The sequence below is a fragment of the Hyperolius riggenbachi genome, chromosome 6, assembly GCF_040937935.1.
Source record: "Hyperolius riggenbachi isolate aHypRig1 chromosome 6, aHypRig1.pri, whole genome shotgun sequence".
Lineage (NCBI taxonomy): Eukaryota > Metazoa > Chordata > Amphibia > Anura > Hyperoliidae > Hyperolius > Hyperolius riggenbachi.
The window spans coordinates 74414334-74437064 of NC_090651.1; the positions used below are offsets into that span (position 1 = coordinate 74414334).

A 22731-nucleotide genomic window follows, 5' to 3' on the forward strand; every position below is an offset into this window, starting at 1 on the left:
AGAAAATGTGCGCTAACAGATGGTGAGAACACCGGACCTCCAACTTCCATCAGAGACGTTCCCAGGTGATGTTTCTTCATTATGATGTTCAGACAGAATAATTCATAGTCCTGAGAGGTTTGTTCCACAGACAGTGCTGATTCATGGCTCCTGACAGGGCACGGTCCATGCTGAACGTTACAAGCCTGGAGCCCAGACCGAGCACAGAGATTTATGAGCAGCATGGTGTCCGGTGCAGGAGCAGAGCATTCTGGGAGCTCTGCGGGCTCTGAAGAAACCATCACAAAACCCCCAGAAGGAAATGAGGAAGAACACTGAAAAATAATGGAACTGCCAGCAGAGAAAATGATGAACGGATACGCCAGCCGCCAGGTCTAGACTTGAAGAGAAACATTATTATTTGTTTTTATTTGTCTTCCAAAAACACTTTTACCTCTCCTCTTAAACTTTCCTAATCAAATTTTGCTTGTTTGACATAAAATCTTCCCTTACAGTAAACGGTGTGTGCAGAGATGGAGGGAATGAGGCCCTAGGCAAGGTAGTACCTTTGGTTTCCCTTACTTAAGGTACTTTTAGTAATGTGAGATGGAAGAGGGGTCAGAGAAAGTGGGAGTTGGGCCCCCAGACACCATTTGGGCTCCAGGCATCTGCTTAGGTTGCCTTGTGGATGATCCTGCTCATGGTACAGGGCATAGCTACAAATCAAGGATCCCCTTATCAAAATGTTGATGCCCCCCCACTGTATTCACAGCTCCTTCCTCCTACCCCCCTTATCTGCTAGGTGTCATAACAGTGCGGCCTCCATGATACCCCCAATCAATAATAAATGTGGTCCCAACGCCTGCTGTGGAGAGGGATCCCCTGTATTGAAGGAATAGAGATGTTGGGAACCCCATGACTCTGGGCCCCCTGCAGCTGCAGGAGCGTGTCCCCCTATTGCTCTGCCTCTGAAACGGTAGTGTGTGCAGCCTTCTCCCCTCCCCCATGTCTGCTTCAGTTGTTAGCCAGTCAGAGCTTCCTGCAGAGTAACATTATTTGGTGCACATATGCACAAGAACCGCCTAGTGTAACAGAATGGAAGCAATGATTGGCTGGCAGCTGCACTAGAAATGTCTTAAGATGCCCATCAATGATATTATCTGGATTGTACAACCTTACCAAAAGAGTAAAAGTTGCTGTACACTTGCTACAATGTGCCGCTACCGCGATTGGCCGTTTACACTTACCACGTCGCCATCCGTCACCGTACATTTTGACAGCGATTTTGCTACTTCCGTCGCACCGCATTGCTTCGCAATAGTGTTTAATTCTCCATAGATTTACATTGCCCTTGCGATCAGCTGCGGCGGGGGAGAGTACCGCGACGCATGTAGTGTGAAAGTAGCCTTAAATGAATTCGGGAGGCATGGGCGATAGCACTCTTGGCTTGTAGTAACAATGGGCTCTATTCACAATAACGTGTTCATTACCGACTTTTGTGAGTATTCACAAAAAATGTACCGAGTGTGATTTATGTTCGATAAAAGTGCGGTAAAACGGTTGATAAGCGGTAATTGTTCGGTTACCATTCTGTAATGTTGCGGTAAATGTGTTAAGTGTTCGGTAACTTTGCGGTAATTGGTCGCTAATATGTGCGGAAATAAAGCTTTTTTGACCGTTGTAGGGCAGCCCATATGCTTGCCACCCATTACACAGAGAAGACCCAGGAAAGCCTGTCACATTTACAGTGGGACCTCAACTCTTGCGCAGGACAGAAGGAAGACATATAGAAATGCACCCTGTATGCATATAGAGCGCTTAGCCTGTCTAATTCCCCCTCATGTGTGAATAATCACAACTGTAATTTGAGCCCTCAGCTGTGCCAGCTTGCTGCCTCAGCAGAGCAGCTAATTTGTAAACTCAGAATGTTAACCCTATGTCTGCTTCCATTAACAAATGTAATACATGTTTTTCTTTAAAGGTTATTATGCTGTTGCTTATCTTTTAGAGCAGAGAGGAATTTCCTCCTCGGCATCTATAAAATCATCTAATAGAGGCCTAGTGCACACCAGAGCGGTTCGGCTGCAGTTTGCGATCCGCTTGCGGATCCGCTAGGGTAATGTATCTCAATGGGCAGGTGCACACCAGAGCGGGAGGCGTTTTGCAGAAACGCATACTCCCGGGATGCTGCAGATTTTGGATTGCGGATGCGTTTCTGCCTCAATGTTAAGTATAGGAAAAACGCAAACCGCTCTGAAAAACGGCACTTCAGAGCGGTTTGCCCGGCGTTTTTTGTTACAGTAGCTGTTCAGTAACAGCTTTACTGTAACAATACATGAAATCTACTATACCAAAACCACTACACAAAACCGCAAAACGCTAGCTGAAACGCTGCAGAAAAAGAAGAAAAGGCTTTTCAAAATTTGCTAGCGTTTTGCGGATCTGCTTGCGGATTTTGGTGTGCACCAGCCCAGACTGTACGAGGTGTGAAAGTGCACCTTGAGATTAGACACACTCGTCTTTTCTGCCTTCTATGTAAAATTGACATAAACCCGAGCAAAGAAAGCTCAAACGGCTCCATCCTAAAGGCCAACAGCAGAGAAGTGAAAATTATCACCTAGGTGATAAAAAGATCCTTAACCACTTTACCCCCGCGCGTACGTATTTCTCCGCCCCTTTTTCCATCCTTTAACAACCAGGGACGGAGAAATACGTACTTTCCGCGTTCCCGACGCTGTCCGCGCTCCCGCTCGTAAACACGCCGCCCGCCGCTAGTAAACACGCCGCCGCCCGCTCGCCCAGAGATCAATGAACGGGAAAATCCATTCCCGTTCGTTGATCTAAGCCCCGCAATGATCCGCTGCTCTCCTATGGGCAGCGCGATCATTGTGAGAAAAAACTCACGTGTCCAGCCTCATTATACTTCCTCCAAGCTTCCGAAAGGAAGCTTGGAGGTCGCATTAAAACAAAAAGTTACTGTGGCCATCTTGTGGCCAAATAGTAAACTACACCCTACACATTTTTCACATACAAATAAATGACTTTTACACATAAAATTAACTCATTACCTCCCACACTCCCCATTTTTTTTTTTTTTTTTTTGTAATTAAAAAAAAAATTAAAAAATTTACAATTAAAAAAAATACATAAATAGTTACCTTAGGGACTGAACTTTTTAAATATTTATGTCAAGAGGGTATAACACTGTTACTTTATAAACAATGGGCTTGTAATTAGAGATGGACGCAAAAATGAAAAAAATGCACCTTTATTTCCAAATAAAATATTGGCGCCAAACATTGTGATAAGGACATAATTTAAATGGTTTTATAACCGGGACAAAAGGGCAAATACATTTCATGGGTTTTAATTACAGTAGCATGCATTAATTAAAAACTATAATGGCCGAAAACTGAAAAATAATTATTTTTTTCCCCACATTTTTCCTATTTTCCCATTAAAACACATTTAGAAAAAAATAATTCTTGGCATAATGTCCCACCTAAAGAAAGCCTAATTGGTGGCGGAAAAAACAAGATATAGTTCATTTCATTGCGATAAGTAATGATAAAGTTATAGACGAATGAATGGAAGGAGCGCTGAAAGGTGAAAATTGCTCTGGTGCTCAGGGGGTAAAACCCCTCTGTGGTGAAGTGGTTAATTAACACCAACTATTCAATTAAGAATCTCAAATTGGAGATACATTTTGAGGTAATAATTACCTCACTTTTACCGCATGAGGTAATTTAGGGAGAAAAAAAACTAAATTTCAAAATGGAGATATTTTGGTCGGTATTTATCACTACCTAAATTAACTGCCTCTTTCTCCTCCCTTACCTCCTTCAATCCTGTCACGGTGGAGGAAGTCAACCAGCTGCTGGCAACTTCACCTGCCACTTCCTGCCCCCTAGATCCGGTCCCATCTGATTCTCTGCGCCCACATTTTTCTGATCTGGCCCCTGTCCTCACCCATCTGTTTAACCTCTCCTTCTCCACCGGCATCTTCCCCTCCATATTCAAACAGGCCACTGTGCTTCCCCTGCTAAAGAAATCTTCACTTGACCCTGCTCTGCCATCCAACTACCGCCCAATCTCTCTCCTCCCTTTTGCCTCAAAAATTCTTGAACGCCTGGCCCAACAACGCCTGACCAACTTCCTTAACTCCAACTCCCTTCTCGATCCCCTGCAGTCTGGTTTTCGCACAGCCCATTCTACAGAAACAGCCCTCACCAAAGTGGTAAACGACCTTGCCCTTGCCAAAGCCGAAGGTAAATACTCCATCCTGCTCCTCCTGGACCTCTCCTCGGCATTTGACACTGTCGACCACTCCCTCCTCCTCCACTCCCTGCAGCTAATGGGCATTCAGGACCTAGCCTTAGCCTGGATCTCCTCCTACCTCTCCAACCGCTCCTTCACAACATTTTTCAATGGCTCCTCATCCGCTCCTACACCCCTCTCAGTTGGTGTTCCTCAAGGTTCCGTCCTAGGACCACTCCTGTTCTCACTCTATACTGCCTCAATTGGTAAAATCATCTCCTCCATGGGTTTCAATTATCACCTGTATGCCGACGACACCCAGATATATCTCCACACCCCAGATCTCTCCTCCTCTACCATGGACAAAGTCTCTGCCTGCCTCACATCCATTTCCTCCTGGATGGCTGCCAGGTACCTGAAGCTTAATTTGGACAAGACTGAGCTTCTAATATTCCCACCCCGCACAGCTGCACCCCTCCCAGATCTGCACGTCACTATTGAAAATACTACTATCCACCCTACCTCCCAAGCCCGCTGTCTAGGCGTTACTCTGGACTCTGAACTTTCCTTTACAGCCCACATCCAAGGTATTGTCAGATCCTGCAACTTCCACCTCCGCAACATCTCCAAGATCCGCTCCTACCTGTCACTTGACACCACTAAACTCCTTATCCATGCCCTTGTCATCTCCCGCCTAGACTACTGCAATTCTCTTTTATCTGGCCTCCCCTCTAACCGTACTGACCCACTTAAATTGGTAATGAATGCGGCAGCCAGACTGATACATTCTTCTCACCGCAGTGCCTCTACAACTCCGCTCTGTAAAGCACTACACTGGCTCCCCATCAGCTTTAGGATCAATTTCAAAATCCTGTGCTTGGCCTACAAATCAGTGCACAAGACCTGCCCGACCTACATCTCTGATCTGGTCCACAGGCACATACCAGCCCGCCCCCTCCGATCCTCCAATGACCTGCGCCTAGTCGCACCACGCATAACTCAGTCACACGCACGATTGCAGGACTTCACCAGGGCTGCCCCTACTCTCTGGAACTCTCTCCCACCAGCCGTCAGACTCGCCCCCACCTTTAATACCTTCAAACAAGCTCTCAAGACTCACCTCTTCACGCTCGCATACCCCCCTACACCAGTATCATAATATGTTCTGTTAGACCCCCTCTCAAAAGACGCACCTATTGTCTCCACCCCACCCTTTAGATTGTAAGCCTCTGGCAGGGCCCTCCTCCCTAATGTATCCATCTTGATTATGCAATCTTACTCACAACCACCCTTCTTGTAGACTCGAACAGTCTCTATCTTGACCTATGACACTGTATTGTTATCAAATCATTTGCATGATCTTGTTTTGTTGTGAGTTTCCGTATGTTCTACCTGTATGTTAACCCATTTATCTATTGTGCAGCGCTGCGTAATATGTTGGCACTTTATAAATACAATAAATAATAATAATAATAATAATAACTCATGCGGTAACTCACCGATTCAAATCAGGGCCAGGACAAGGAGTTAGCATGTCTCCCTGTGTCTACATTAGTTTCCATTGGGAACTCCGAGCTCCTCCCACATGGCCAAAACATACAGATATGGTAATTAGCCCCCCCCCCCCCAAATATGACTGAGTATAATAGGAATTAGATTGTGAGTACCTCTGAGCTAATGCCATTGCTATATACCCTGTGTAAAGGAACTGTGGAATATGTCAGCGCTATCCTCTATAATAATATGCAAGTGTCTCTCTGCGTCCCTGTGCGTGTGTCCCGTGCAGGCAGGGATGCAGACACTGTGTAGAGCTGAGGGAGGACGGGGCCAGAAGGGGCGGGCGGGAGTGTGCACGAGCGGCGGGCGGGCGCGCGCCTGGAGGAGTGCAGACAGACCTAGCTCGTTTTTAAACGGGCTAAGGTTACTAGTTATAAATACAGAACAAGAATACTAAATTCCATCTGCATTTGCTGCAAGAAGCAGAGACTGCGTGTGTGATGAGAATCATGGCTGCTCTATGGAATACTCAGAGTAATGACTCCTGCAGCCTCCTGATCACAGGCCAGGGAGGCGCACACACGCCCAGCAGTAACATTACAGGCAGGCTGGACTGAGGATCACACAGGTGTGTTATTATTAACGGGCGTATAAAGCAGTGGGGGACTTTCATCTGCAAATAATGCTCTAATATCCCAACATGTGATCTCCAGACGAGGCTCTGCTCACCAGGATGCAGGTGTAACGAGGTGTTACTGATTCAACACCTCCACCCCATTCCCACGGCAGAGAGATATTCCTCATACCAAGGTATTGTAGTGATAGAAATCTTCTAGGTATTTCTAAAGGGAAATTCTACTGTTGCTCCCCATTTGCCATGAATAACGATGCATGCTTTCTGATTTTTTCTTTTTTGTAAATTTGTGTCGTGTGTCACGACATCACACTGGACCCTGAAAATAGTGTCCAAAGTTCATAAAGATTTGCATCCTCCCCCCAGAAGCGGAATCATATCTGTTATGAGATGCACATACACTATAGCATTTTTTTCAAAACATTTGACATTAGGTTCAAAACAAACATTGGCATGTTTGCACTAAACAGTGGTAAGCAGAATAACGTGCAGATAGTAGTTTCACACAATGGGCTCTATTCACAATCAGCAGTTCGGTAAAACACCTCCTGCTGTATTTTACACTTTTTTTTCACAAAAGTTTTCCCCCATGAGGCAGAATGTCGGTAATTTACAGAACAGACATGCCTTAATTCACTAAGCCCTGCTTGGTAAGTGTCACTTACCAGCCTTCTAGCAGGGCAGCAGGCAGGCAGGGATTGAGCTGTGTGTGTGACTAGGAGGTTTCCGTCCTGTGCATACTGTCATCCCTTTAGATGTGCTGCAGCCACCAGGGGGAGCTCTTCTGTATGCTATAATACAAATATGCACATCTAAAGGTATGCAGGCATGCCTGCAGAATTGACAGCTTCTTCTGCATTGATACAGTGAAAGACCCACTGGCATCCCTATCACATCCAATCAGTGTGAGAAGCAGGCTGTGTGGCTCTCCCTATTGGCTGTCTGGCTCTCCTCAAAGGCTGCAGAGTTGCACTGTTCAATGCCTTGCAAACCTATAGGCCATCGATCTGCCAATGGTCTTACCCCACCCTGATTGTTTAAAATTTTCCATCCCGTCCAGTCAATGTTTAGTCAAAAATCGATCGATCTGACATTTTGGGGAATCGATCATCAGCAGATGTATCGAATCTGCAAGGATTCGAATTAGAAACGATGAGCGCATGGCCACCGTGACGCTGTGCAAATAGACTGTAATGATGACGAGATTACTGTTGAAGTGAATCCTCCTCCTCCTGATGTATACTCATTGACCTGTGTCATTTTCTGTTTCCACCGTGACAGACTGCAGAAGGTCTCACTTCTCTATTATGCAGGTTGTCATGAGGTTTTCCAGGGACCCTGAGCAATGAAGAGATGTGACAGTGACAGATGTGTGACACCTTGTGCAACCAGCTGACATGTGAGAGGAGGAAGTCATGGGAGTCTACTCAGAGGAATGTGACACTCCAAACACTGTGATGCTGTAAGAACAAACATCATTGTGTTCAGTAAAAGCTGTGTGCAAAATGCAAGTTCTTCCAGCATTCACATGAGTCACACAACCTTGCCACACTTTCAAGCTAGGAGAAAAGCCAGGATTCAGAATTTGAAGCTCCACCTCTTCCAGTGCCATCTCCTCTCCTCCCCCTTCTCATAGGACAATGAAATAGCACACATACAGGCCTTGTGCACACCAAAAACCGCAAGCAGATCCGCAAAACGCTAGCGGTTTCTGAAGCGTTTTTTCTTATTATTATGAAGCGTTTTGCTAGCGTTTTGCGGTTTTGTGTAGCTCTTTTTGTGTAGCAGATTACAGATATTGTTACAGTAAAGCTGTTACTAAACAGCTACTGTAACAAACGCCTGGAAAACCGCTCTGATCTGGCGTTTTATCAAGCGTTTTTCCTATATTTAACACTGGTGGCAGAAATTCTCCAAAATAAAAAAAAATGCTGCAGCCCAGGAGTATGCATTTCTGCAAAACGCCTACCGCTCTGGTGTGCACCACCCCATTGAAATACATTACCCAAGCGTTTCCACATCCGCAAGCAGTTCTAAAAACGCTACCAAAACAGCTCGGTGTGCACTAGGCCTCACTGCTAAGATTTCTCATTCTTCTCTCCCCTCCTGTAAACTGTCTACTCACCTCATAACTCATGCGGCCTGAAACATGTTAGAGTGGCAGTATAGAGCTTGCACTGGAATTTGATTGACTGCAGGTTTTTTTTCCTAGCATTGGTCTGGGCACCCAGTGGAATGCACAGATGTGACTATCACATCCGTGGGGCTACAGCATCTGCATGTCCATGCGGATGAAACAGTTAACAGACACATATAATATGATACAAGGACAGACAGTACAAATTATTAACAAATCAAGGACAGGATAGGAGTTATGCTGGGTAAACACGATGAGATTTTCTGTCAGATCGATTATTTCCAACATGTGCGATTTGCTTTCCGAGCATTTTCCGATCGATTTCCATTAACTGTGATCGGAAATCAATCGGAAAATGCTCAGAAATCGATCGGAAAGCAAATCGGACATTTTGGAAATAATCGATCCGACAGTAAATCAACCATAAGATCTCGAAGTGTGTACCCAGCATTAAAATAATTGGAAAATAATTGGAAAACTGGATGAAGCATTCATTTTCTAGCTCCAGTTCTGTGCAATGATGTTAATTTAAGTCCTAGCAGTTTCAGAACTAACATGGTTCTGCATTACTGTAAGCTTTGCTACAGCCTGAGGGAAGAGAGTGCCTGGAAGATTTTGTTACAACTGACCGGCATCTCACTCCGGAAGGCAAAATTTGGTAGATGGAATGAGCAGGGTGAGAGGGGTCAGAGGCAATCTTATGCTACATACACACTTGAAAGATAAATGAAAGATATCAGACCAATTTTACCCCCTTCCATGTAGTATGAGAGCCATACTCTACACAGTCTATTCTATGGAGCTGAACTCCCCATCAGGTAAAAATCTTTGCAAGATTCTGCTTACAAAGACCGCTGTACACATTCAAGATCAGTATCTGCAAAAGATCTGTTCCTGCAAAAGAGACTGATATCTGCAGATCCTCATACACACCTTGTTTAACAGACTTCATCTGCAGATCTGACAATCATCTGCAGATCTGAAAATCCATCCTGGTGGATCTGATCTGCAGATTATCTGCAGATGAATGTCTGTTAAACAAGGTGTGTATGAGGATCTGCAGATATCATAGACTATGAGTGCATTTTGCAAGGACGGATATCTGCAGATCCTCATACGCTCCCAGTTCCAAGCGACATACAATTTGCATTAAAATTGCATGCATTCCAGAATTCTTAGCATCCCCTTGACCACCTCTAGTACTGAGGTACAACACAGCCACCTGCACTTATAATATGATTACAACCTGTCATAATGTAGCAAGAAATGAATCATGCTGGCAGCACAGGAAGGAAGTGCAGTCAAGCAGCAATGATGACATCAGTTTACTGTAACAACATGTAACTTGGTACACAGCTTACACCTCTGCCGCTCAGAAATGGCATTATGCCAAAATAAAACATACTCACCTCTGACAGGTGTGCCTGCTTGATCAGAAACGCTGACGGAAGCACAAAGATAAACCCATTATTTCTTCTTTCATTTAGGGCAAGTCTGAATTGAAGAAAAAAAAACAAATCAGATGCTCACCTTTGGAGAGGGAAGGCTCTGGGTGCTATAGAGACTCCCCGTTCCTCACACTGTCTCCTCATTCCAGCGCTGTCACCCCAGTTTCAATCTGTCGCCATGGGAGGCTTCAGTAACCTGAATGCTACTTAAGATAGGCGGCTCCGTACTGTGTAGGCGCTCGCGCCTGCACAGTACAGAGCCGCCTGTCTTCAGAAGCTCTCAGGCTTCAGAAGCCTTCTGAAGCCTCCCGTGGTGGCACTGAGCAGTATTCGACCCATCGGTTGAATACTGCTAATGGGGGTAACGGCATTGGAAAGAGGGGACTGTGAGAGTAATGGCAAGGCTCTATAGGACCCGGAGCCTTCTCTTTAGGTGTGTATCTGGTTTGTTTTTTTCTCATTCCACTTCAGGCTTGCTTTAAATATTACCAACACATCATCAGTACACCAGCGTACATTGAATAATCCACATTAACTGCTGAGGGGCTCACAATTGGACACCTCTAACACATTCCAGGGTTGGTGTTTGTGAGGAAGTCAGTAAGGCTACATTCACAGTGATACGTTACAGTGCATAGCCTATCAAAACAAGAGCACAATGCAACTGAGGGGAAATGTCACATCGGCCAGTATGCATGCTCTGTGACGCATACAGTGAAGCATTCAGTACATACAATACTGTATGTATACCAGCACCACACTGCATGCATCACACTACTCCAATGGATTCCGTCTCACTGCACTGTTTACATATCGATGTGAATATACCAACATAATGTGATGCAATTATACTGTCCAGCACAACACACTGCAACATGTCACTATGAACATAGTCTAATGGTCATTTCCCACTTTATCCATTGCGTTCCCGCAAAAGACAAAATCATAATTTTTCCCTGGTACTCTAGTGATCCCCACAACGCCTTATAGTATTGCCTGGTGGTCTATTGGCCCCCCATCTAATATTGATTTGCCTAATAGTCTAATAGTGGTCCCCCTATCCTGCCTTCCCTGGTTGGTCTAGAGGCATACTGCTGATCAATTGTCTCTGTTTCTAGGCCTATACAGTATGGATTGGTAACGGCACAGTACGGCAAGTGGTCAGTCCCTAATGGATAATTGATCAGGTAGTAGGGATTGAATCTATCATCTTGCCCACTTGATCTTGATTAGATTTAGGCTGCTTTCACAGTGCGACGTTAAAGTCTCATGTTATAGAAAATAATAACGCAGACTAACGCACAGCAGCACAAAGTATGTGTGACATTCACAGTGCTCACGTTGCGCTGTGTGTAACGTGTAGCAATATTTAGAAAGTGCTGCATGCTGTGCGTTGTCTGCGTTATTAGCAATGTTGGACTGTTTGCACATGCTCAGTAATGTTTTCGATTATTTTTGTTTTTTAATTGTGACGCATGCACCGTTTTCGTTCTATCAGTATGCAACGAAAAGTACGCATCAAGAGATGCATAACGCAGTTCAATAGAACGTCCAACTTCAAAACTAACATACGTTGCGTTAGGGGCACGTTATGCGACCTTAACGTCGCATCAAACAACGTCTTAGTGTGAAAGAGCCCTTATGCAGAAATTAATCTGAGAATTAATCCCAAGTCATATTTACACTGAACAAGGCAGAAAGTGCACATTTGCAGTGTGTTACGTTCCATCGTTCTTCTGCAAGCCCCTCCCCCCAGTAGCCCCAGAACACTGGGGAAAATAGCTAGGAGTAAACACAGGATGGCATCATGCACTCCTCTGACAAGATAAGGTTTCTCTACAAAGAATCCCCTCTCCCCTTCCTCACTAAGCAAAGCAATTCCACATTCCAGAGCCCCTCTAAGGTGCTGCTTGATGATAAACAAACCTCTGTAGAGTATCAGGTGTATAATATATAATGCATGCTGACACACAGGAATTCTGACATCCTGTCCAAGGCACGCAAAGAATGCCCTTTGGTAGACCAGATGCCTCCTAGAAGGGAATCCACAAACAATTCTCACCCAACTGGCACTGACGAACGTCACCCCCAACTTCACCATGGTCTTCCCTTATTCCATTCCTATTAATTCATGGTAACTAACAATGGGCGTGTTGCATTCAACTCCAGAAAAGTTGCCCTGCACTGAAACACTGTGAACCTGTAACAAAAAAATCGTGGGAGGGTGAAGCCTCAGAGTCCCAATGAGGCTTCCCCGTCCTCTATAGCTTGGGGGAATAGAGAGCTGGCTCCCCCAAAACTACTTAGACAAATCCTATTTACCTACCGCGATCCTGCACAGGCGCAAAGGACTCGCGCCTGTGCAGTAGCGCGTATACGATCAAGCTCGGCTATTTCCGCCTTAGCCCAAATCAAGAGCCCCTACTGCGCCTACGCAGGATCGCGGCAGGTAAATATTTACCTTGCCACTGTTCGGGGGGGGGGGGGGGGGGGGGTCCGCAGCGGCAGATTGCCAGAATGGAGGATGACGGGAGAAGCCTTGTAAGTATCCCCCAGAGGGTTTGGGGTTTTTTTGCTACAAGTTTTCTTTAACAGGCAGTGCTTAGCAGACGGTAGTAACAGTAAAACGGGTGTGCGCTGCCTGTGCACAGCAAATTTACCGTACTTTACTGCATTGGCCCAAGGCATCTGATGCAGGAGCAGAACAGGGAACACTGGCATTGCATTATGGGATCTGAATCTTGTGTCCACCCATCATCTCCTTACAACAGCAGCTCACACTGGTGATGGCCCTCTCTGTCTCCTATTTACAACATTTATGAGTTACGGTATCTCTCCTATAACTTTTCAGCACAATCCAGAACACCTCCCCCACCCCACCAAATAAATCAGTCAGTATAAGCTGTTCCTGATTAACTGGTACTGTTTTGCTTTTTGGGTGATTAAAGTGAACCTGAAGCAAACTTTGGGTCAAAAAACATATACTTATCTAAGAAGAGGGAAGCCCCTGGATCCAGATTCCCATGTCCTCCTTGCCCCTCCTCCACTTGACGGGACCCTCCGGAAGATCTGTGCTGGGCTCCCCGTCATGCACAAGCGTGCCGCCTGCACAGTTGCATGGAGACACTCGTGCATGAAAGGCTCCAGCTTACTGCGCAGGTACAGTATAGCCGCGCTCATGCTGGAAGAGGAGCATAGCCCGCATTTATAATCAAACAAGCTCTAGTTGCATTTCTTTGGGGGTGGAGGACAGCAAGGGGAAGACTCTACAGGATCCAGAGGCTTCCCTCTTCTATGCTTTTTGACCTCAGGTACACTTTAAAATGGTGAACCTAGATAAGGTGAGATAATTAGTTGCTACGTTTTGTGACTCAGTCCCACCACCATATCTTGCTATTGCGGTATTTACTGACTGTCCCACCTATGTGTACTTAGAGGAAGGTGTTCCACACACTCTGTTTTATCTGTATTACTTGTTTGTAAAATATTTATTTATACAGCGTCATCACCGATGTTGGCTCTGCATATAAATTACTAATAATGATAATACTACCGACATGCCTACACAGGTATTAACACGCACACTTATCTACACAGATCTGACAGTCAGAGCTATGGGGACTTCATTAGCAGTTGTATTCTTTTTACAATAACTAAAAAATAAAAAAATGGAAATTGTGATGTGGTCATTTTGCATACAATAATACAATACAATAATATTTGTAAAGCACTTTTCTTCTATAGGACTCCAGACATATAGTTGTGTCTCAGACCAATACGAGTAGTTGCAGGCTGGACTGTATTGGTAAATGGCAGATTTAACAGGTGGCTATTCGGTTTGGACTCGGTAGGGGGAAGCCTCAGGGTACCAATGAGGCTTCCCCCTCCGCTGTAGCTGCAGGCGGTCCAGAGATGACTCCCCCGAAGTGTCCCGGAATCCTCCCTTGACAAGGCTGACAAGCGCTGATAAGCACTGATTTATTTACCTTTCCTTGCTCCAGCGGGGGCGCTGTTGCGGCTCTCCGCACGGAGATAGGCGAAAATAGCCGATCTCTGTCGGGTCCGCTCTACTGCGCAGGCGTAGGAGACTTGCGCCTGCGCAGTAGAGCGGCCCGACAGCGATCGGCTATTTCCACCTATCTCCGAGGCAGAGAGCCGATACTGCGCCTGCGCTGGAGCCTGGGAGGTAAATATTTACATCCCCGCCATTCCGGAAGGATTTTCGCCGCTGTGGGGCACAGGAGGACGGGGGAAGCCTCAATAGGATCCGGAGGCTTCCCTCGACCGAGGTGAGTACCCCCCCAGGGGAACTTTTTCTCATAACAGGTTTTCTTTAAATGCTACCAGGGATGAAGATGTCCTGATTGGGTGTGGCAAGGAGTCCCAAAGTGTAGGGGCAGCATGGCAGAAGGCTCTGGCTCCAGAGGTTTTGAAGTGGACTCTGGAAGGGTGACAAGGGTATTAGATACTTTTGATCCAAGACTGTGTGGGGGTGTGATACAGTTGCAAGAAATCCTTCAGGTATCCAGGGCTAAAATTGTGTAAAGATTTGAATATTAAAGGGGAACTTTTGTCAATTAGGTCACTTTTAATTAAGAGAAATGATGAAACGTGTATGTGGTAGAAGTATTTAAAAAAGAAATATAAGAAAATGCAGTGGCTGAATAGTGTACTGGTTAAGGGTTCCGCCTTTGACATGGGAGACCAGGGTTCGAATCCTGGCTAGGTCAAGTACCTATTCCGTAAGGAGTTCAAGGCAAGACTCCCTAACACTGCAGGGTGGCCTCCTGAGCGCGTCCCAGTGGCTGCAGCTCTTGAGCGCTTTGAGTCCGACAGGAGAAAAGCGCTATACAAATGTTCGGATTATTATTCGGATATAAAATAAGCAAAGTCATCACGACTCACATAATCTCCGGGTATCGCTTCGCTTGTGTACTTAGCAATGGTGATGCAGTCCAGCTCATTCACTTGTGGGGGCCAACAAAATCAACTGCTGCTCTTGACTGACATTTTATTGCCACTGGTCTACTCTAATTAATCAACCATGGGCCACAATGGTCTGCACTCACAGTGTGAACCCAGTAATGAGTAAAAAGTACATTAATACAGATATCAACAGGGCTAAAAGAAAGCTATGAGGAACAAAGACTAGATATGGGCTTACCTTCCTGAGATTGTCCAGCCCATACTCCACTGCTGATGTCAGAACCTCCAGCGCCTGTAACAGGGTAAAGCATTCAGGTCATCTGCAGCTCACAAGAAGATCACATACTTCAATTAAAGCAGACCTAAACTCTTGCCCAGCAGACAAGGAAAACACAGAGAGAAATTCACCCTCAGTGTGTTTACAGAGAACAGCCTGTCTAATTCTCCCTTATCTGCAACTTATCAGCAAGTGTAAATCAGGGCTGTCAGCAGTGTCTGCACTATGCGATCGGAGTTGTGGTTCTGGACTAATATGTAAACACAGGAGGTTAACCCTTTCTGTGCCCCCAGGATACCAGGAAGTAAACACTGCAGGATTCCTGTTGCTTATCTTTGAGGGCTTGTTCACACCTAGGACGTTTTTGCCTTTTTTAAAGCGCCAGCGATTTGCAAAATTGCCCTAAAAGCGATTGTGCAAAGATTCCCTATGAGAGCGTTCACATCTGAGTGGTTCGATTCCGATCCGCTCACCAAAGCGCTGCCTGTACTATTTTTTGGGGCAACTTGCCTCAATGGAAGGGATAGGGAAATCGCAAAGCGCTTGAAAAAAAACGCTTTGTATAGCGATTTCCCCAGCGCTTTCATGAATAAATGCATTGTATTTATTCATTTCCGGGTGAAAGAGTTCACGCCCTGATTGACGTCAGGAAGTGAAAAAACAAAAGCGCTTAAAAAAGCGCTTTATAAAAAAATTAATAATAATTGCAGCACGCAGGTAAGCAAAAAAAAATAATTTGCGCTAAAAACGCTGGCGTCATCGATTTTGATTTTAGATGTAAACAAAGCCTTAGAGCAGAGAGGAAGTTCTGAGTTTAGGTCCGCTTAAAATGCATCTTTTGTTTATGAATGGAGAATGTTGGCTGCAGTTTCAGCAACAAAGGATTCACTCAGTTTATTAAAGCATTCCTGAAATGTATTTTGAAAGGAAAATGAGATACTTAGTTCAAACAGAGGGAGTTTACTTTGCTAGCCACTAATATAAGCAGGAAAAGGTATGGCTGTATGACACCATTGTACTGGAGGGGTAAATTACAGATGAAATGGTTACATTTAGATTACACCAGGCTTGATGAAGAAACTTGAGTTTTCGGTTGTACTCTACTTATCTACCAGCGATAAATGGTATTTTTTGTAACTCCACATTCTCTATGTGCTGTGATAGGAAGGGACATTTTTCCTTGGTGTAGTTTCTCTATCTACAAAAATGAAGCCTGAAACAGGCTGTAAAATTAAAAGATCAAATGTTCTATAAATCAGAAATTCCAGATATATATCTTGTCGTTTTAGGGATATAGAGGAATGCCTTGTACAGGGGATGACTGGCCCAAGGGGCAGGGAGGCATTTTCCCCCTGGGCCACGAAGGGGGCCATCTGCATATGCTAATAGTTGCACTGGTACAAATCCAGCCACCACACCAATGTGACAGTGCGGCATGTACACACGCCTGATCTCTTCAAACGACGGGTCGTTAGACCCGCCCGCGGGCCGGCCGTTCTGCCGACAGTTTCCCCGTGTGTACAGTCTGTTGGCAGTCTGATAAGGCTGGTTTTGAATGATCCGCTTGGCAGATCGGTCAAAACCAGCCTTATCAGCCTGCCGACAGACTGTACACCTACATATAGAAAACAGAGGCAAACAAGCATTCCCCAGACACTTGTCCACCTAGCCCTACGGGATAGTGGGCGGGGCCAACCCCAAAACAGCGCAATCCAATTATAGAAAAAACATGGGTTACCAGCCGCCTTGGTATACAAAGTGTCAAAATTTATTAATCAAAAAAAGGGAAACACATTAAAATCACCAAAAATGCACATGTGAAAAGGGCACTTGTGGTTCAAGGTTTAAAATTGCAAAGGCAAAAAGGCTATATAGCTATCAATTCAGCGAGATATAATGAGTTTCAAATGAAATATTGTACATGAATGGTTTCACACATGCATATAAATATTACACGTGGATGATCTCAACTTGCACACTTCATTCATCCCGCGCATACATACTGGTGCCTTGTATGTCAACGCTATGTTTTTTAGCGGGGGCCCCCCTTAAAACGTGTCTCCAGAACAACTGTACTCCAGGAATAGGCCACTGATGATAGAGCTTAATTCATAACCCCATTCATGGTTGTAGCAACTGGGGCTAATAGGCCAAATCTCGGGGGAAATCACAGTACATGTATCTCTGTAGGTAACAAAGGGTGGGTCTCACCAAGTGCGAATGCTGGCATCTCATAAACTTCTCCAATGCATAGCAAGCAACTTCGTTATGGTGCTTTGATGGAAGCAGCTTGGGAAGGTGTGGGGCCGTCCTCTACATCTGTTTACCCCGACAAACAGTTCATCTTACTCTGGACACAGTAAACAGCTTTCGTCCGGAGGGGCTGATGACGGGGGAAGACCGGCCGCACATGGGACGCCAGGCTCACCAGCGCGCGGGAGCGTGACTGAAACTTCGAGCTGTGTAGCTCCGCCCACCGACGTTTCGCGTCAGGTGTGACGCTTCATCAGGGTGTGGCCTTAGCGCATTGCTGTGCACTTAAAAACAGTCTGAAGGCCCGCCTCCTTTCCAAACTCACAGCAAACATAGCGTTCCGTAAGCGGCTGGATGGGCGGCCAATTGTATACAAGTGTATCAGTCCATGGTGAATGCTTGCACAGGGCGAGTGTGTTAAATCATTGAAGGGATCAGTGAGATCTTCGTTACCTCACAGTGGAAGGGGCGGCAGGTTAATAAATGCCACAAAAACGTCATATCAAAGCGGGATATTCAACCACACGGAACTCCGCATCAGGTAACAATGCACTAAACTGTCCACAGTGAAGCTATAGGAAGGGGAGATCAATACATTCCTTATTGTCTTGTACTGTTTTTACAGACTCTTCATTGCCTCAAAGTAGAAGGAAGGACGAGCCAATAAATACCACCAAGGCGTCGTATGAACGCGGATATTCAGCCATACGGAATTCCGTATCGCATAACAGTGCATTAAGCCGTCCACAATGAGGCTATAGGAGGTAGAGTTCACTTCATTCTTATTATCCTGTACTATTTTTGCAAGGCACCCTCATAATATGGCACCTATCATTCACTGCGGGTTCACCCATATCCCAGACAGTCAATCATACCGACGGATCCGCAGAAAAGGAGTCAAATCCAATTCTGCATTTAAACCCAATGGTACTACGGTTTTTAATTTGAAGATCCAGGATGCTTCCTTGCAGTATAGTAATTCGTCAAAATCTCCTCTCCTGGTAGATACCTTCAATTTGTATATACCTTTAACTAGAGTACCTGTCAAATTATTTCCATGGCACTCCCTATAATGGTCATATATACCCCCAGGGGATTTACCTCCCCTAATTTTACCAAAATGTTCCAATACCCGTTCTTTCATGGCCCTCTTCGTTTTGCCGATGTACTTGAGCCCGCACGGGCACTGTATCATATACACAACGCGTGTCGTATTACAATTAATGAATGCTCTAATATCATATTCAACATCACCCGTGCTGTTCTCAAACACACCGGTACGACAGACTGTACACACAGGGAAACTGTCGGCAGAACGGCCGGCCCTGCGGGCGGGTCTGATGACCCGTCGTTTGAAGAGATCAGGCGTGTGTACACGCCTTTAGTGGCTCCCATATTTGTCAGCAGCTATAAATGACTGCCAGTATCTGCCAGCAGATATAAGTGGCCCCAGAATCAGCTAGCAGTCATAGGTGGCTCCCAATATCAGCGAGCAGTCATAGGTGGCTCCCAATATCAGCGAGCAGTCATAGGTGGCTCCCAATTTCAGCGAGCAGTCATAGGTGGCTCCCAATATCAGCGAGCAGTCATAGGTGGCCCCCAATATCAGCGAGCAGTCATAGGTGGCCCCCAATATCAGCGAGCAGTCATAGGAGGCCCCCAATATCAGCGAGCAGTCATAGGAGGCTCCCAATATCAGCGAGCAGTCATAGGTGGCTCCCAATATCAGCGAGCAGTCATAGGAGGCCCCCAATATCAGCGAGCAGTCATAGGAGGCTCCCAATATCAGCGAGCAGTCATAGGTGGCCCCCAATATCAGCGAGCAGTCATAGGAGGCCCCCAATATCAGCGAGCAGTCATAGGTGGCTCCCAATATCAGCGAGCAGTCATAGGTGGCCCCCAATATCAGCGAGCAGTCATAGGTGGCTCCCAATATCAGCGAGCAGTCATAGGTGGCTCCCAATATCAGCGAGCAGTCATAGGTGGCTCCCAATATCAGCGAGGAGTCATAGGTGGCTCCCAATATCAGCGAGCAGTCATAGGTGGCCCCCAATATCAGCGAGCAGTCATAGGTGGCTCCCAATATCAGCGAGCAGTCATAGGTGGCTCCCAATATCAGCGAGGAGTCATAGGTGGCTCCCAATATCAGCGAGCAGTCATAGGTGGCTCCCAATATCAGCGAGCAGTCATAGGTGGCTCCCAATATCAGCGAGCAGTCATAGGAGGCCCCCAATATCAGCGAGCAGTCATAGGTGGCCCCCAATATCAGCGAGCAGTCATAGGTGGCTCCCAATATCAGCGAGCAGTCATAGGTGGCTCCCAATATCAGCGAGCAGTCATAGGTGGCTCCCAATATCAGCGAGCAGTCATAGGAGGCCCCCAATATCAGCGAGCAGTCATAGGAGGCCCCCAATATCAGCGAGCAGTCATAGGAGGCTCCCAATATCAGCGAGCAGTCATAGGTGGCTCCCAATATCAGCGAGCAGTCATAGGTGGCTCCCAATATCAGCGAGCAGTCATAGGTGGCCCCCAATATCAGCGAGCAGTCATAGGAGGCCCCCAATATCAGCGAGCAGTCATAGGTGGCCCCCAATATCAGCAAGCAGTCATAGGTGGCCCCCAATATCAGCGAGCAGTCATAGGTGGCTCCCAATATCAGCGAGCAGTCATAGGTGGCCCCCAATATCAGCGAGCAGTCATAGGTGGCTCCCAATATCAGCGAGCAGTCATAGGTGGCTCCCAATATCAGCGAGCAGTCATAGGTGGCTCCCAATATCAGCGAGGAGTCATAGGTGGCTCCCAATATCAGCGAGCAGTCATAGGTGGCTCCCAATATCAGCGAGCAGTCATAGGTGGCTCCCAATATCAGCGAGCAGTCATAGGAGGCCCCCAATATCAGCGAGCAGTCATAGGTGGCCCCCAATATCAGCGAGCAGTCATAGGTGGCTCCCAATATCAGCGAGCAGTCATAGGTGGCTCCCAATATCAGCGAGCAGTCATAGGTGGCTCCCAATATCAGCGAGCAGTCATAGGAGGCCCCCAATATCAGCGAGCAGTCATAGGAGGCCCCCAATATCAGCGAGCAGTCATAGGAGGCCCCCAATATCAGCGAGCAGTCATAGGTGGCTCCCAATATCAGCGAGCAGTCATAGGTGGCCCCCAATATCAGGGAGCAGTCATAGGAGGCCCCCAATATCAGCGAGCAGTCATAGGTGGCTCCCAATATCAGCGAGCAGTCATAGGTGGCCCCCAATATCAGGGAGCAGTCATAGGAGGCCCCCAATATCAGCGAGCAGTCATAGGTGGCCCCCAATATCAGGGAGCAGTCATAGGTGGCTCCCAATACCAGCAAGCAGTCATAGGTGGCCCCAATATCAGCTAGCAGCCATAGGTGGCTCCCAATATCAGGGAGCAGTCATAGGAGGCCCCCAATATCAGCGAGCAGTCATAGGTGGCTCCCAATATCAGCGAGCAGTCATAGGTGGCCCCCAATATCAGGGAGCAGTCATAGGTGGCTCCCAATATCAGCGAGCAGTCATAGGTGGCCCCCAATATCAGCGAGCAGTCATAGGAGGCTCCCAATATCAGTGAGCAGTCATAGGAGGCCCCCCAATATCAGCGAGCAGTCATAGGTGGCCCCAAATATCAGCGAGCAGTCATAGGTGGCCCCCAATATCAGCTAGCAGCCATAGGTGGCTCCCAGTATTAGAGAGCAGTCATAGGTGGCGTCCAATATAAGAAAGCCGTCATAGGTGGATTCCAAAATCTGCCAGCAGCCATACGTGGCACCAGAATCACCCAGCAGTCATAAGTGCCTCCCAGTATTAACCAGCAGTCATAAGGGGCCCTTGATCTCTGTCAGAGGTGATCCCTGCCTCCCTAAATGGCTAGCAAGCACTACAAAGCTGTGGCCATACTGTGGGCTAAACTATAGAATTATAACTCATTTAAGGGGAAGTTCAGAGACAACCGGGCTCACTGCTGAGCCTTTTCCAAGAGCCTCTCTCTTGCCTCCCAAGCCAAATGGTCGCAGTCCTCCTCTGGTCTTGCATATTCGCTTGCTATAGCAAAGTGATGCATTATGGGAGTTATTTCTCACTCACATGAGACGGGATATTTGCAGTTTGTTTTAGTAACACAAAATTGTACTATGCATAGTGAATCAGTTCAGGGAAGTGGAGACTTTTTGGTTCCTTTTGGTGCCCAACAAATATTCAACCTGCACTAGAGCTCATCTAGCAACTGATGCTATCTGAAAACAAAAGGAGAACAATAAAACATTTGTTCTAACTATATTTAAATATGTCAACATCGGAGTGAAGTAACTGTCCACTGAAACTTTAGAAATAGCAAAACTATCAGAAACACTGAATATGTTCTGCAAAAAATTGTGAAATCGCCATTTTGACCTTTATAGTTCATGTGGTAATGCTACATTACACATCGGCAAGAGCTGAGAGATGTGACAACCATTGGAAGTAATAGTAGCGCTGGTGAAGTGTCCTGTGGATGACTCCCTACTCCACCCCATTGTATTTCCCCTTCCGTCTTTTTTTTCTGCGAAATATCTGACCTTGTATCTGATTTGTTGTGATGAACAATTCACAAGACATGGCGTAATGTCTATTTCCAGCTCCCATTACATGTACCAATGTGAGGACTGAGCCACAGATGCAATGACCAGTTTTCATAAAACGTGCTCGGTGGTTCAAAGATTTGTTTGCAGCTGAATTGTTTCTCTACTCCAACAATCATGGTCCAATATGGCCAAACAAACTATATTTTTTACTTGTTGTGTATATATAAAGAGCACCAACATCTTTCAGAGCACTTCACAGTCTGTAGTCATGTCACTAAGGCCTAGTTCACATTGGGTGCATTCAGAGATGTATTTAAGGCTTTGTTCACATCTAAACTTGCAATCGCTGAGGCCAGCGTTTTTGTCAGAATCAGAATCACTTTATTTTGCCAAGTATAGCAGAGCCGTACTCGGAATTGCTTATGGTACACATGGCATAGACATAGTATGAGGACAGACACACAGCACATACAATTAACAATTTATACAGGTTACAAACTACATCAGTGGTATAGATATGTCCTTCTCGTACTACAGTCCCAAGGCATCAGTTTGTGATTTTTTTTTCCCCCTCACGGCATTTACCTGCGTGCTACGATTTTGTGTAAAGCGCTTTTGCAGAGCGATTTGTTTTTCACTTTCTGATGCGATTAGCGATAGCGTTTTGAAGTGGGTTCCAGGCCTCACCGATGCTTTACACAACTGAGATCTGGGAATTTGAAAGCCAAGGAAAGGATGATTCAT

General features: G+C 46.0%; 1 protein-coding gene across 4 annotated transcripts in view; it reads right to left on the reverse strand.

Moving 5' to 3' along the window:
• BTBD19 (BTB domain containing 19) overlaps window positions 1–22731 on the reverse strand; it is a 105016-nt gene that overhangs the window by 43838 nt on the left and 38447 nt on the right. For all 4 annotated transcript variants that reach the window (XM_068239524.1, XM_068239522.1, XM_068239523.1 and 1 more), the window contains exon 3: window positions 15117–15170. In XM_068239524.1, coding sequence (XP_068095625.1) covers window positions 15117–15170 — 54 coding nt within the window. The remainder of the gene's footprint in view (window positions 1–15116; window positions 15171–22731) is intronic.